This window comes from Pagrus pagrus (assembly GCF_965226575.1).
Source record: "Pagrus pagrus genome assembly, chromosome: 8".
In the NCBI taxonomy this organism is placed as follows: Eukaryota; Metazoa; Chordata; class Actinopteri; order Spariformes; family Sparidae; genus Pagrus; species Pagrus pagrus.
In genome coordinates, this window is record NC_140192.1 from 17,410,474 (window position 1) to 17,427,513 (window position 17,040).

At 39.9% G+C, this 17,040-nt stretch overlaps 1 protein-coding gene across 2 annotated transcripts; it reads left to right on the top strand.

The window, feature by feature from the left end:
• Positions 1 to 6,525: 6,525 nt before the first annotated feature.
• Positions 6,526 to 15,738, top strand: paqr3a (progestin and adipoQ receptor family member IIIa). 2 transcript variants are annotated; one of them, XM_084360941.1, is made up of 8 exons: positions 6,526 to 6,673; positions 7,567 to 7,798; positions 8,448 to 8,610; positions 9,603 to 9,758; positions 13,240 to 13,437; positions 13,842 to 13,932; positions 14,449 to 14,625; positions 14,814 to 15,738. In XM_084360941.1, the coding sequence occupies exons 1-7, from the start codon at positions 6,613 to 6,615 to the stop codon at positions 14,589 to 14,591; spliced, it is 1,044 nt and encodes a 347-aa protein (XP_084217067.1). In that variant the 5' UTR covers positions 6,526 to 6,612; the 3' UTR covers positions 14,592 to 14,625; positions 14,814 to 15,738. The 2 variants fall into 2 exon arrangements, with proteins under 2 accessions (XP_084217067.1, XP_084217068.1); XM_084360942.1 differs by having other exon boundaries at positions 7,573 to 7,798.
• Positions 15,739 to 17,040: the final 1,302 nt, after the last annotated feature.

Below are 17,040 nucleotides of genomic sequence, written 5' to 3' on the forward strand. Positions count from 1 at the left end.
CTGTGTTTCATGGAAGAGCCATCATAGCCCTGTGAGAACTTAATGAAGGGGTTCCTCAGGGAGCCTAACTCGGCTCCATTGTAGTTATGATCAGAGAAAACCTTGATTCTTCCCCATGAAGCATTTATTTTGTGACTTGATGAAGTCTTATCACAAAAATATTTTACTCTTCAACCAAATTTAAGTCAGTTTTAACTTACTCTAGACCTTTTGAATTTCAGCTCTCTGAAAGGATCAGTAAGAATTCAAATATACATTTAGCTTCAGCAGTCTGCAGCAGAGATTTTTGCATGTTGTTTGGTATTGTTCCCTCATGAGGAGCCTCTTTCTCGGGTTGGTTCTTTTCAGGAACATGTACACAGAGTATTTTCACACTCCTTTCTTCTGTGGCAGTCTGACTTCACCCCCCGCTCTGTGGGAAGAGCAAAGAGCTGTCCCCGGCACTTTGTGTCAAGGCCTGAAGCACGGTCAGCCAGAGACATCCAGACGTCCTCGATGTGAAGAGAATGGGAGAGGAAGAGAAACTCTGTGTGACACTGAGGGGGGAGAGGAGGTGGAGGGGTGGAGGAGAAGGCGAGGCCGCATCAGACGACTGCCGAGTTTCATCCAAGTGTCAGTGTCCCAAAATAGTGGCGAGCAACAACCAGACTGAAGACACCAAACAAACAACAGCTCTCAGATCAAGTAAACATCGGCTAACACAAGAGACACGACAAACTGTGAAGCCTCCCTCTGTCTTCCGGTCTCGTTAATCAGAGCTGCGGAGAAAGCAATCGGAGGGGACACCCGTCTTATTAGAGGAGGCTTCAGCCGTCTCTCCCCTCCTCTGACCGAGGTCCTCGCAAACACTTTGCCTTCGATAAAACGTTGACAAGCTCCCTCTGTGTGGTGCTGTGTGGACACAGAGGACAGAGTCTCGTCTCCAGCAGATGTCTTGTGGCGCCGACTATAAATAAAGCCAATGAGACCAGCCGGCCGCTGACGAGCACAAGCCGCCGCGAGGCCGTGTTAGCTTTGCAAAGGGCCTGTCTAGTCTTGGCACGGCAGGCGGGCTAACATTTGGCGGGCCGTGCGTTGAAGCCTGTGATGCCTGTGAGCTTTGTGTTTAGGGTTTGAAAGGGAAATAAAGATTCTAGCCCCTAGATTTGAGGCTTTATCAAAATTGTTTACCATGTAGGGGCAAGTGTGAGAGGAAATGGTGGACGCTGAGGTGAACAAAAGGAGCTTGGTAGCGAGGCGCCTAAGGAAACAAAAACATGGATGCAGTGGAAAACATGTCATGCATTGTTAATTTCTCCTCTGTGCGGTAGCATATAGTCAATTTAGCATGCGTTTAACATCAGTGAGAGGAAGTATAACATCTAATGTATTCACCATAACCTAATGTGCCATTAAATGCAGCGCAACAGTGAGAGAAGAGCGCACCAGTGTAGCTTTGTGTTTCATTGATGACCCTGACAATCCCAAAGGACATTAGTAGCCTGGGGGCCTGTCTGTCTCTATTTAAACCAGTCTAACAGCGCCTTGTTTGGAAAGGAGAGACTTTCACTTGCCAAGACAGTGTAGGCACTCTCAATTAAGATGTAATGCAGTGCCATTTTATAGCACATTTCATTGTAGGACTCATCCACAGTTAACGCTGTATGAAAGAAAATATCCCAAGTCGGCCATAACATGGAACACTTAACAGTGTCTCTGCGATAATCATCACAAATGTGATATTTCGACACTAATAAAATCGCTGATACACAAATCACCCCCTGCTTTTATAAGAAACATTCAGAGAATAAGTAGGACCACTTTAATTTCATGTTCCATTACACGCAGACTAAGCGCACAATTACATCCTGGCACATTTTTCTACGTTAAGTCTGACAGAAAAATGGAGGACAGAAATCAGATTCATAAAAAAAAAAAGCGGCCGACGACAGATTGTCACAGTGAATCAGTGAGGAGTCAGGAAGAAGGTGGTGGGGCGGGAGACAGGGAGTCGTCCTTATGAAAAACCTACGTCAGAGTCCAGGAGTACAGGCTTCAGTGGATGTGAAATGTGTGTCCTCTATCATGACTGTACCAGGGTCTGATCTTAAATCATTTTTGGATGAACAGCTAGAGTGACAGCTGTAATCCACTGTGCTGTCTCGAAGAACTCACCCAAAGAAAACCACCATGAAACCCCAAAAACTCAGCTGTTTCTGACCAACATGAAGTCTCTAGTATATTTAAAATTCCTATAAAAACATGTTTATAGTTTAGAGGGTTTACAGGGGGCACCGACTTTCCACAATCTTGACGGACACTAGCAGATATGCTAAAAAGAGCGGCTTGTAGTTTAAGGAAATGGTTAGCAGATATGACGTGTGTTTACGTTGAAAGCAATGGTGCAATGGAGGCAGTCTGCTCTGTAGAGAACTTTAGAGGTGCTGGTACAAAAGGTGTATCTTTTATCTTTGGACAGATCTTTGCTTTTATTTTAAGCTAAGCTATTGGCTTCCTGGCTGTGGCCTCGTACTTATAACAAAGATATGTAAGTGGTATCAATCTTTCCTGTCACTCCAGGGAATAAAGTTAATAGGCATATTTCCCAAATGTTGAACAGTTCTTTAAAATACAGAGTCAATCAAGTCTTTTCATGAAGATATGAAGGTCTTTATATTTAAAGTAAAATTCCAATTTAACAGATTTTGGGTTTTAACTCTGTAGTTGTGGCCATGATTCCCAACACTAGTAATAATACTGGAATCACTCAATACATTGATGAGATCTGAGAGTGAGGTGACACTTAAAGTCTGGCATCCATCAGTGTTCACAGAAAGACTGTCCTGTTTCAGCACTGACTGATTGTACTCACAATGAGCACACAATGAGGGATTCACAGCAACAGTTTGGGTGTGATCATTTTTCATTTTAAACTCCAAAATCTTATTCAGGTGTTGGTTTGTTTACAGAGATGTCCTGTCTATTTATCATGATGATGTCAACATCATCCCAGATCTCAGCATTTATCTTGGTGAGTACGAAGTAGGGATCAACCGATACAGTTTTTTCAAGGAAACCTAAATTGGGGAACCGATATAAATTTGCAGTAAAAGTAAAAATCTTATTGTCAAAATTCAGAATAATCGGCGATAGAATGTAACCAAATACAATTTATTTAGGGTACTTCCACTCCTCTACATTGATTTGATAACTTTCTTTGCCAATTACTTTCCAGATTCAGATTAATCACTGTTGATAGGCTATTACATGTGACATGTAATCAATCAAATAGTGTTGGGGGACACTGAGTGGTGACTTAAAACGGAGAACCGATGTTGCATCAGACCCAAAGTGGCACATTTTTTAATTAATTTACATTAATCAGCAATCAGACACAAAAACTGCAGATCCCCATAAGTAAAAAATGCTGAATATCAGCCATGATAATTGGCCCGGCTGATTATCACTCAATCCCTACTATGAAGTTATCATAACTGATAGAAATGATGGACAACACGTTGTGATATACTGGAAGAATCCTTTCACTTAACGTTCTTTTGTTGTCATGGTGGGGATTTTGAGAACTGCTGTCCCAGTTAGAGGATATTAACAAGATAAAACAAAATATTGTTTTAAGGTGTATTTGTTTGGTTGACAGTGGACTCTAAGACAGTCTTGATGGTTGCCACTTCCACCTTCCATTGAAAAGTTTTGTATTTTATTGCCTCTGGTTACATGAAAAAGATGGCAGCAAAAAGTAAAGCCAAACTCCAGGCTCTAAAGTTGTTGGTTTTTTGGCTGTTTCTTTATTTCCGAGGCCAAAAACAACTGCAGTCAGTGCTTACCAAGTGGAAAATGCTCAGGTGTCTTGTAATGGATTCAAAATGTGGGGGAAAAAAAGGAAAATAGAAAGAAAAGACATATTGTATGTACATATTTTCCTCTATGCGTTCCCAGTTTACCACTAATTTTTCTACAAACATCATTCATAGCATTTCACTGCCAATTGTAAGCTTACAAAATCAATTAAAAGCTCTGAGCAGCGACTGCAGCCGCGGGAGATTCTTGTCGTTTGCCCTTGCACACACGAGTTACTATCTTAACTTGGCAGCTGACACTTTGCCAGAGTGGATGTGCTGAGAGGTGTATTAGAAGTGATAATGAAGAACACACTTCCAGTTGAGAATGAGGCAATTAAAGTGGGGTGTAAACAGCAGAGGGAGGACTGAGTGTGACTTCCCTCCTGAGGGAATCCTCCAACATCTCTCACACCTGAGAGCTCTGTGGAGAATGCTTGCTCTGATGAGGATTCCTGATGACAGTTAGCGACAGGAGGATGTAACACAGTGGCACAGTGCAGCGGGAAGACAGCCAGGAGACCCAGAGCTGTGCGGCCTGCATTAAACATGGGCCACACCTGCATATCCCAGCATGCTTTTAGGCTTTATCATTTGGAAATGGTAAGACCCAGGAAGAAGCCTACTGAGTTAGACAGCAGACATTTTAAAGCTGTTTTCACATGCCGGGAAGTGCTCCTTGTGACGAGTAACTGAACTCAGCATGTGAAATGGTGGGTTGCCCCTTTTAAAATAACAAAGATGAGTGTAAATTAATCTTGGGGTGTCCTGGTAGCATGAGGGTTTAAAATGCTACTACTATGTAACTACAATGTGTCTGGTTCAAGTCTGGCCAGGCAGTATGTCCCCCTCATTAGCTGGCAGCTATTGACTGTGTACTGTCTCATAAATGCAGAAATGCCCAATTGTGAGTAACACAAGAATAAAGCAATCTGGGGGAAACAAATCAAAAATAGTGATAATTCTACTACTTTAATATAAAAAAAACAAACACTGTTTTATGCAGAGTGCTCTTGTAGCACCTTACCAACAAGAGGTGACAATACAGCAAATCAAAGGAGCATGGCATGAAGCGTTAGTGACAAAAGTAGCTAACTAATAACACAGGCCTACAAATGAATATTTCAATATAGAACCTGCAAGGAGGGCTTCCTATGTCCTGATTTATACTACACAGGTTGCACACTAAATATTTACACTGGTGCGCCTAATTTTCAGTAGGCCAAAAATGTAAGAAATATTTTTTAACTAACAGAACAACAAAACACAAATCAGATCCACAAATACTCCCACAAGCAGGGCTACTGCACATAGCCAGTACCCCAGTAACTATATTTAAACTTACTTGTATTAATGTTTACCCCAGTAAGAGCTATTTGAGTTTATCAAGCACTTTCAACATCAGTTCAACATCTTTTTAAGCACTTGAGGTTATTTATTTCGATTTCTTGTCTGAACCTTTCTTCCTGTTTACATTTCAATTTAGTGTAGGCTGCACCTAAATCATATGTTGGTGCACCTAAATGAAAAGGTTAGGCGCACCAGTGCAACCAGTGTAAAAAGCTAGTCAGTAGTCCTGCTACAGATATTATGAGGGATTGGACTGTCATCAGAAGGAAAAAAGGAAAAGGAAGAGAAAAGTAGAGCTAGCTCATTCACATCAATTTTGTGTGTTGTCCTGCTTGTCTGACGTCTGAGCGTTAATATATACATATTAAGTATTGTTATCTTGAGAAAATTATCCCGTTATCTCGGGCAAACAGCAGTTGTTATTTCGAGATAATAACTCGAGATCTCGAGAAAACAAATGAAATTAACTCGTTATCACGGGAAAACGGAGGTATAAAATGTTTGAATAAAATGTATGGCCCTTTTACTACGGAAGCCCTAAAGGGCCATGCATTCATACATTTTATTTCCTCCGTTTTCCCGTGATAAGATCGAGATCTCGAGTTATCTCGAAATAACAACTGCCGTTTTCCCGAAATAACGGGATAATTTTCTCGAGATCTCGAGATAACTAAACTTTGTTTTCCCAAGATAATGATATAATTAATTTGAGATCTTGAGAAAACAAAACGATAGTGTAGTATATTAAATCATTGCAGGAAACATCATTCAGTGTAGTAATGTCAGAGGAGCAGGAGCATATTGATCACCGCTTTGCAATCTAAGTGAGCCTGATGTCGTCGTTTACTACATAGCTGACCAGCTACGAGGTCCCGGGCATCTCCAATCTCAGGCCTATCATATCACAGTCATTATCTCGAGATCTTGAATTAATTATATCGCTATCTGGGGAAAACAGCAGTCGTTATTTCGAGATAATAAATCGAGATCTCGAGAAAACAAATGAAATTAACTCGTTATCACCGGAAAACGCAGGAAATAAAATGTATGAATGCATGGCCCTTTAGGGCTTCTGTAATATATATATATATATATAGTTGCTTTTGGTATCATAAGATGTTTGTTTTTTTTGTTTTTGTTGTGTGGGTTTTTCACACTAAACAAGATTGTTTTGACGATAAAAAAAATATTTTAAATGCAGTTACTGTGTGTTTGAAAATTATGTGAATATTGTTTTGTATGTAAAGCTGTGTGGTTGTTTCCATTTGCTGTGTGTGCGTCTGTTCTTTTTACTCAGGCAGTCCTCCTTGGGCACAGTAGAGGGGTCCATCACTGATGACGTATGTGGTGATTTGGAAGATGTTATAGCCGAAACTTCTTACCATTGCGTTGTTTTTTTTAGATTAATGTCAACATATGTTTACAAATGCGAAGTACGTATTATAAACCCCAAAATGGCACAAACTGCACATACACCAAATTGAAAGGTGAGTCTGTCGTTAATTTCTTGACTCTAAACAAAGCGGCATGTCAGCTAGCCTAGCCAGTTCGGACTCGAGCTGTAATTAGCCTCTGGCTGCCAAACTGTTTTGAAAATTCTCATATTTTAAGATTGACTTGGCCAAAGATAATATATTTTACATGGTAACACTTAAGTTAAAGTGGTAAATGGTTCCGTTGGTTCTTCGGGCGTAGTCGGCTTGTAATAATTTGCAAAGCAAGCCCGTTATGTCAACAAAATCACACTTTTATAATCTGTGTCACAGTTACCACCGCCGCCGCCCGATACAATGTAATGTACTGTTAGTCAGTTGTATATTAGCTAGGGAAGACTAGGAGCAGGATCGTTTGTATAAATGTAAACTTTATTTATAAGTGTTGCTTGGTTTATAGTGTGTTTTCTGGATTAAAGTTTCGACCCAGAGGCTTCTTAAACTCTTCCGTTATCTTCTTTTCTGGAGGCGTGAATGTTTGCTAGCACTCAAGGCCTAAAATTGCCATATTATGGAACGGAGTTTGGTATTAGTGGAGAGGGATATACTTAAAGCAGGTAACATGAGATTACATGCAAGTCAAGTCGGTGGCTGCACGTCTAAAGCAACCAACTAATGCTAGCTAGCAGATATTAGCTACTCTAGATCACACAGATGCCACAGGTAAAGGCCTCCAGTATCTTCACTTGTTGAATTCATGAAATCATTAAAGATAACTTCAATAAGTGGGTCACTTGTAAATCTGCTTCAATGGACAGTTAAAAAAACAACATTTAAATCTGCCACATTTACTGGCAGATCAGAGAGACTTACAAGCTACTGTGCTATAATGTTCAATAAGACTTGATGCAGCCTTTACAGATCTGGATCTGACTTTTTGTTCTCAGCTTCAGGTCTGACTAAAGCAGACTCCTCCGGCTCAGCCATGCCTCAGAAACCTCAAAAGAGCGCCCAGACTTCACACTACATTGAGCTGGGAGGTTATCAGTATTGGCCTGTGCTGGTGCCCCGAGGTATCCGACTGTACACCTACGAACAGATCCCGGTGTTTCTGAGGGAGAACCCCTACATCACAGATGGATACAGAGCTTACCTGCCCTCCAGACTGTGCATCAAAAGGTAAGAAGCGGAGAACAGCACAGGGGATCAGCTGCATTTTAATATATAAGATTTATTGAATGTAGAATCCAGGGCTGCATAAATATGGCTAAGATAATGAGCAATCGTGTCGCTTGATAGTCTTTGTGATCATTAATCTATAGTTACTTCATTATCCCTCTCCTCGAGGTAAAAGTGCAGAGTCAACTCCAAAGGTTGGCTCAGGTATTTTTAATTAACTGTTGCATATTTCATGCAAAGAAATTCATTGCAGTTTTTGTATTTAAATCTCTCATTTTGTCTAGGTTCATCCCCACAAATACCATACAGATTGGATTTCCTATTTGCCTTCTTTAATGGCAATATTTAATTAATGAAAAAGTCAATAGTTTTGGATTGATTTTCAATCTGTGAAGCAACAGAAATGTGTCAGTTACTGCTATTTAATAACTAATTACACTTCAAGTTCATTTAAATCTTGAACCTTGCAGGAGCTCAGGGATTGACTGTATGTTCAGACAGCATAAAGTCGTTTGACTTTAAACTCTGTGGGCTGTGCGGGTGACATTATTGTTCTCAGTCCATAGTAAAAGATGCTTCCGAGAGTAGGATGACTTTTTAAAATTTTTATCTGAGTTATCGTTTTAAAGATTGTAAATCCTCTGTGCAGCCTCTTCATCCTGTCCAATGAGACGGTGAATATCTGGAGCCATCTGTTAGGCTTCCTGCTCTTCTTCTGTGTCGGGGTGTACAACATGGCCATGGTGCTGCCGGCCGTGGGCGCCTCTAGAGAGGACTACGTCATCTACTCCATCGGGCTCTTCTGCTTCCAGGTACAGGAACATGTTTTCCAGTTTACTTCAGCCATGAGAGTTGGTAGAATTTACTGATTAGGATGTCATCTTACAGTAAGACTGAGCTGGCATCTATAATGTCTATAGTTCATGTCGTGTTAGTAAATCCATCTGTATGGTGAACTATTTTAAAATGCAAAACCCAGCTCAGTAAGAGTGTCTCTCCTTAGTCAGCTATTCTCAGATGTTGAACATCTTGTTGGGTCAGATCTGCGCTGTTAAGCTGCCAACAAAGTATTGCTCAATTTAGAGACAGGAAACTGGGAGTGACTGAGCCAGAGGTGTCGCATCATGTTCAGTAGTTTAGCTTCTCGGTGTTGGAGTGAATTCTTACACATTACAAATTGTTTTATTTATCTTGTTTAAGTTACAGATTTCACATTTAAGTATCTTTCTAATGACCAAGCATCAACTCATACATGTTCACTCTTTGAGACGAAACTCACAATTTCACTTCTAATAAGAACTCATGAGGATTCACTGCGAGTTATTCCAGGTCTGTTTTTGTCTGTCATCTTTATATTTAGCCAATTTTACCTAGGCAGGGCTCATTATACATTATGTAATATGTTCCAGGCTCAATTACAACAAGCTTTCTCCTTGTGTTGAGCAATGTGGTGATTTCAAATTAGCCAAATATCTTGGAAACTGAATATGTGGCAACTGCATGGTGTTACCTTAATCTGAGTGGCTACAGAAGGACATTAGACCTTATCCAAAATATTGGCAGTTATTGTCAACAAATGAAAAATAATCAGTCCAGCAGTTGGCTGGACCAGGCTTGACAAGCAGAGTCTTCAAGTCCAATTAAAAAAAATCAGAGTCTATTAAAAAAGGCTTAATTTTGAGAGGAAACGGTTAGGACACCTCTCTTTAAATCATAAATATTTTTCTACTTGTTATCTCGCTGTGCGTATCACATCACTTGCCGTTGTAATGCCCGACTCTCCTCTGGATGTCTCCATCTTCAGCTGTGCATGCTGTGTTCGGTGGGTTATCACCTGTTCTGTTGCCACCGCTCGGAGAAGACCAGCCGCCGCTGGATGGCGCTGGACTATGCTGGAGTTTCCATCGGCATCCTGGGCTGCTACGTCCCCGGAGTCTTCTACACCTTCTACTGCAACAATGTAAGTTCATCCCCAGCCTGCAGTCCACTTCTATGACTGACTTATGCCAATGGTAGTGATTTTGTTCCCTTTATGTTGACAGCGAGGATAATGAAATTCACAAGCTACTTCGCCCTTCAATGCATTAGATCAGATAAGTTAGACTTTATTAATGCAGGGAGATTAAGGTATCTAAGCAGCAAGAACAGAGGCATTGTACATAACTGACACAAATGAAGCATGTAGCATATAGAAATAAAAATAAAATATACTAAAAACTATACACCTGAAATAATAATGTCAAAGTGCGTGGAGACAAAAGGATAGCCAAAAATAAAATCAGGAGACGAGGAAGTTAAAATAAATAATTAAATACAGAAGTTGCACTTGAACAAACATTGTACTTAAAGCAATGTCTGGTCACATGCAAGTTTCATTTCAATTTAGCTTTTTTGTGTTTGCCACAATATTATCAGTATTGCCTTTAATATTTGTGCAATGGATTAAAAAAAGCGGAGCTTGACTTTAATTTAACAGGTTTAATGTGCCACTGTGTTTTCGTCTGCCAAGACGACTGCAAAAATGATCAAATTTTCTCAGTTAGGGATTCAACAGAAAAAGAATAAGGCTGTAAATTCATAAGCAAGGTCAAAGTTAAAAACCCCAACCAGATTAGTCACTTGCTTTGTCAGCTAAACCCTTATCTATTCATGCGGCACCACAGACTCTCTCTGGAGTTGCATCCAGAACATCGGTTTAAATCCTTAAAAAAAAATCCTCCGTGACTCAATTTTGCCTCGGCTCGGTTTAATCGTGAATGGCTTATTCTTCGAGTTCACAGACAACAAACTGTTCCACTGTTTCATATTCTGTTTCCATATATCTCCCCTGTCCTCCACACTAGTTTCTTTTATCTGCTTCTCTTAATATATCTTCTCCTTGCTCTTCCATGATCTCAGAGAAAATCCGTCAGGCCACTTCGGCTCTGACTTTTGTTTTCTTGTGAAACAATAAATCTGTAGTACCAATACAAGGACATTACTACATTTGATAAGTTATCTACTCATGTACGAAAACATTTGGCTTCTTTTTATTGATATAATAAAATAAGCAAAATTGTGAAATGTCATATTTTGTCTAAACACAACTGATTATCTTGATATTCAGCCTGATTTCAGCCCAACGTTGTGTTCCTGTTAGCCGGTTTCTTTGGGTTTGGTTTGTTTTGCTTTCACCAATCACTAACTTAACTGATGTATCCTTCCTGCCAGACACTATAGTAGCTGGAGCAGTGAAATCATGGTTTTTAGGACAATTTAAGAAATTTCAGATTTTAAGAGTTGATATATTAGTAACTTGCCCACACCCTTAACATCTGCATCAATCTCATCCATGAGATCTGTCTGAAAGCTTTAGAGACACAGAGTAACTGGACTTAATTTGTGAGACTGCTACTTCCTGTTTCATGAATAAACTTTTAAAGAAGTTGAAACAATCTAATCAAATAATGACTAAAAAAGATTATGGACCTGATGAGATATTTTGGTAGCCAACAGTTTTTTTAACATTGATGCTACAGTACAGACACATTTTAGTTGATACCAAATAGAGCTGCATGGATTATTGGTCTGAAAGAAGATGAATTGCCACCTATTTTGATAACTGACACATTGTTTTATATTTTTCAATCAAAAATGTCAAGCAGTTGCTGGTTGGAGCTTCTTATAATGTAAGGATTTGCTGCTTTTTTTTTTTGCCATTTATGATTGTAACTGAAGAGTCTTTGGGTTGGGGATCGTTGGTTGGATGAACTAAGCCATCTAAATATGTCACTTTGGGCATGCACATTATAGATAATGTAAATATGTTTATGTGAGCTTCCCTGCACATATCACAGATTTAACGTCAGTCCTCCCCAGAGACTCTGAGCTCATATCCTGGACCTGAGAGGCAGTAATTGAATAAAGCTGAAGAGGAGCCCACAGTCTGGCTCTGCTCATTGACTCATTGTTCCTGGTGAATAAGCAACACGACACCTTTGCTGCGCTCGCCGTTTGGAAAACAGCCTCTGATGACACAAGCCTGTTCAGTTCCTTATTCCAGCCGCCCACAACCATGTTATTTTTTTTCCCTTCCTGGTTGCTTCTCATTTTTTAGTTATTTTTTTATTTTTTTACTCCTGAAGTATTTGGCTGTGCTCCTTACTGTTCGCTTTCCCCCGCATATTGGAAGCGCCGGGTTATTTTGCCCCCAGAACGCAGCTGAAATCTGCTCCAGCCCAAACCAGATGGCTGCGTTCACGGAGCGGTCCGTCACTCCTGTTCCCCACCATATGACGTTCGCAAGTCTGGGAGCTGTCTCAGCGAAGGGGCCCCCCGTCCTTGCCAAGACTAGGGCTCCGCTTCTGGGTGGCTCCACTCCTGTGGCAAGCCAAGTCCCTAAAGAAAAACTGATTTTTTTATATTTAGCCATTCAAACTCTTGTCTCATCAAGAGTGTTTTAGAAATGCAGATTTGGAGGAGAGAACATGGTGTCTGCTAGGAGACGAGCTTAAAAAAATTGGCTGGAGCCGAGCGGGGCCTTGTTCCTGGTGCAAATTTATTCACTGTGAAATTCAGCAGGACTCGTTACATGAGGACGTGTGACTGGACGGAGGCCTACATCCACACAAATGGACAGAAGGGACTGAGACGTGGCTGTCCAGACTGTGCACACTTACTTATAGAAGTTTAAGTAGCAGTGACGACTGTATGTTTGGATTATGATCATAAATATGTTAGCAACACAGTTGGAAACCGTTTTTAGCACAAGTATAATCGTTCACTTTTTTTGTTTTTGTTTCAGGAAGTTTGTTATATCATCCTATGCAAATTATATAAAGACATACATGAAATGGTGGAGATCAGAAAACCTGAGGTGTTAATTTAAAAAAAAAAAGTGGGAAAAACTGAAAATGACCAAAAAAATAACACAGAAAAATGCTCATCGCCATTTCCCAGAGACCAAAGTCTTTATGTAGTTTTTCTACTCGCTGTCTGAAACCCAAAGATATAAATAAGGCAGCAAATCCTCACATTTGAGAAGCTGAAATGAGCAAACATTTGGCATTTATGATGGATGAGTGACACCATTCTGTGAATTGATTAATAATTGTTTAACCATTAAAAAAAAAAGAAGCTCTATTCAAGATTCAGTGCCGTGGAGAAAAGTACAAAATGTTTTCTCCTCATGTATTTTTGTGTTTCTGTGTTGCATGCCCACTCATAAGTTGATTACAGAACAGGGTCAGCAGTCCAGTATGCAAAACATGCAATCACAGTATGTTGTACGTAGCACAGTTGTTTCTACTCTTAACGCATCAATTCTTTTTTAAAGGTCTCAAATGCATTTTCGAAATGTAAGAAGTCGCAGTGAGATGTCCATGTGTCACTGTGAACAGGGAGGGAGTGTGTGTTTCTGTGTGGATGGTTTGATTTAACCTCTGCCCTTCCTGTCCCCGCAGTACTGGCGGCAGGTGTACCTGGTGACGGTCCTGGCCATGATCCTGGCCGTCTTTTTTGCTCAGATCCACCCTCATTACCTCAGCAAGCAGTGGAAGCAGCTGCGCTCGCTCATCTTCTGCTCGGTGGCCGGATACGGCCTCATCCCCACCATCCACTGGATCTGCCTCACCGGAGGCTTCTCCTCAGAGCTCGTCCAGGTTAGGAAATATGAATTGTGATGTTCTGGGTTTATATGAGTGGTTACATTTGATGTTGAGCTGTGTGAAGCTTTAATATTTTCAGTTAAACTGCTGAAGTATTTTTTTATAGAGGAATGGGTAATCTGCTTAAATTCTTCCCGATGCCAGAATATTTGCAGAACAGTTTTCTTGTCAAGTTTTCCTCACAGATTTAGTATCAGTCTGCGTCATAAAGATCTTGCCAGTAGTTTGACTCAGACAACATGGTGCTGAACCACGCCGTTCATCTTTAAATGTCTTTGTCATTTATTCTAATCACTCACTCGGCAGGGATAGGACTCGTTGTGTTTAGTTGTTGTTGTCTCATAGCTGCTGTTAATTTTTCTCCACACATCAGTTGAATAAATATTTCTTCTCCTCAGGCTTTTGTTCCTCGAATCCTGGGGATGTATTTCATCGCTGCATTAGCTCTAATTTTCTACGTTTCAAAAGTACCCGAACGCTACTTCCCAGGTGAGACCGCTTTTTGATTTCCACTGTTCTTCAGAGCAACTCACTCTGTTCTTTCCATGTCATTTGAAATGTTTCCTACTGTCTGAACAACTTCAAGATCCATCGTTGATCAGAAAATTATCAACATTATAATATTAACCAATGAAATGTAGTTTTATTTTTTGGAGGAAATGGTGTCTTAAACAGCTGTGAGCTTGATAAACAATGTTTCAGTATTTGTTTTATGTGATTTTAAAATATAAACTTTAAGCATGTTTCTTCATCATTGTCACATTTCAGGCATCTTTAGAGCTGAAGAGAGTGTGTGAGTGAGAGAGCGAGAGATATCGATCTGGTATTTTCCAGATCCGGTTCCACAAAATGTCTGGACAAATTACCTGAAATAACATTGTCATGATAAACGCTTACTTGAATCATACTAATGCTCAAGTCTTAAAAGCAACAGTATTGTTTTCCAAATCACAAATGATCCTCCAGCATGCGTCTTTAACTGTTTTTTATTTCCTGCTGCTGCAGGTCAACTGAACTACCTGGGCTCCAGTCACCAGGTGTGGCACCTGCTGCTGGTGCTGATGTTTTACTGGTGGCACCAATCATCATGCTTCATCATGGCGTACAGACACAGCCAGCCCTGCCCTGACACCCCCCAACACGTCTAGGATGCTGCGCTGCACGCCACGGCTCTGTTAAACTGTAAGCTGCACTTTACTCTAAAGCTAAATAATGTTAAGCCTCCAGTTGTTCTCCAGGCTGGGAAGATTAAATACGAGTAAAAATGACTGAGATGTTAAAGGGCATAGAAAAAGAAAAAAAACATGTTACGATAAATGTAATTCTTTAATTATTCTGTCATTGTTTAAACTGTTTTTTTCTGTGTTTAGGATGGTGAACAGCTGCAGTGTGTTCCAGCATGCACAGGTGGAAGACAGGGAGACATAAGGGACAGGCCATCAGTCCATCTCAGTGTCAGCACAGTCGGACACATTCTTACCTGCAAGAGTCTTCAGTCCACCTGACCTGTGAATCTCTGTAAACAGGAATCAGACCTGTGACCTCCAGGATGACAGGTGACATGTGTCGAGTGCGTGTTGTTAAGATAAAACAGGACCTCTTGAGTGATTGTAGGTAAACAGTCGCAGTGGTTCAATCTAATTTTTACCACATTGCCACCAAACAAAACACAGAAATTCTGCAGTCAAACTAGAATATCTCCAACACTGTAAAAGCAGCTTTCATTTCAAAACTGGCTCGAATCTCCAAGGTTGGCAAGAGATCACACATTACTGTAAGTGCCTGTTAATGAAACACCATGTAGCTCTTGTTAAATTTAATTAACTTTTGGCTTCCTTCATTAAGTACTCACGTAAACTGACCTTAAAAGGGAAAAATGAAAAATGTTTTAGGTGTTGATGTCACCACTCTGCACAGTAATGCTAAAAGTATGTGTATATGTGAGTAAACAAATCTGTTTGTTCATTGTTAAGATCTGCTGAGCCCAATCATTTCTTCTTTTACTTCCACACAATTCAAAGTTGTTTGTGGTGAAACTGTGAGGAAAGTTCCAAAAACAAGCAAAAACTAACAAGCATCTTTCAGCACAATTCATGTTTAGATAGAAAAACCAAAGAGACAGAGCAACTGCTTAACATGTTATCTTCATCACGTCATCTTACTTTGACATTTTGTCAGTGTTCAGTGTGTGCAGCATTAGTGTTTTCAGTTTGTTGCTGCTGAGTAAGACACACAGTGTTTCAGTCCCAGGATGATCAAATGTATTTACTTTAAATACAGGTACTATGAAGACTGCAGATGTGTTAGTATGTGATGCTCCAGGACTTGATGATTTTTTTCTTTTTATGTTGTGTCTGCGTTTAAACTGACACATATTTAAGCACAGTGTATTACAAACTATTGTTTTATTGTAAATTCTCTCCCTCACATCTTTACTGTATTATTTTCAGCTGTAACTAGTAAAGGTTAAGGCGTAGCAAAAGGATGAGTGATGAGATTTTGGGTGTAGAGGAGCAGCTCAGCCTCTAGGGGCTGCTAGTGAGACTTGTACCCCTTAAAACTGTGTCCCAATTCTAAACTTTGAACTGAAACTGATGTCTACGATATGAGATAATGTTGAGAGTGCATTACTAAGCAGCTTGTATATTGTACGTATCAGTGTTGAAGCACTGCACAGGCACGAGACTGTGGGGGGAAGAAGCGTGTCTTTCTACAGGCGCTTTGATTGTATATTCAGAGTGACAACATAGAAACTTAATTTCCAAGGACTACATCATGTTTTGTACTTTGTGTCAAGATGTAGCATGACCATCAAATCAATCAATTGATTTATTCTACATGGGGGCATTTTTAGGTTTACTGTAATCACTGTCAAGTTAAAGTTAGTTTGAAATTGGGACACAGTTTTATTGTATTTAAAGATTCAAGCACTTTCAGCACTCTTTATCCACATGCATTGCAGTTCACATTACAACTGCAGCTTGTTTCTGCACTTTGCAGACTCTTGATTTAAAGATTAGACTGCTTTCTCTGCCGAAACCGCCGAGAGAATCTTCAGCATTTTCAGACACGAGAACCCACAATACTTTTTCTTCAGCTCATAAAGGGTGATGTGCAATGTTAAAAGTCAACTGTTGTTTTGTGTTTTAATGTCTTTATTCCAAAATGCAACACATCCATGTTGGAAAAAAATCTTAACCGAATTGCTTGAAACTTCAAAAATGTAATGTTTTAAATTCTACCAAATGTTAGAGTTTAGTAAGCAAAGAGTCTTAATGCTTAACATATTAATGCATGTCCTATTTGCAGTTTTTTTTGTAATCAATGAATTACAACAGGTAGCGTTCTCATTTTGGGATGAAAGTCATTTTGTTGTTTGTGTGATATTTAATGTTTTTAAGTTGTAGACTGAGTCAAATGTTCTGTGGTGTTACAATTTCAGATTATTTTTGTTGTTCTGTATTTAAATTATTCACCATGAACCTGCTCTGTACTGTCTGTAACAGTTTCTCTAAAACATTTAGTCTTTGATAAGCTCTGAGAGACATCAGCTGTGTGTCTAAGACCCATTTTGTAGCAGTGGAAATTTTGTATCTT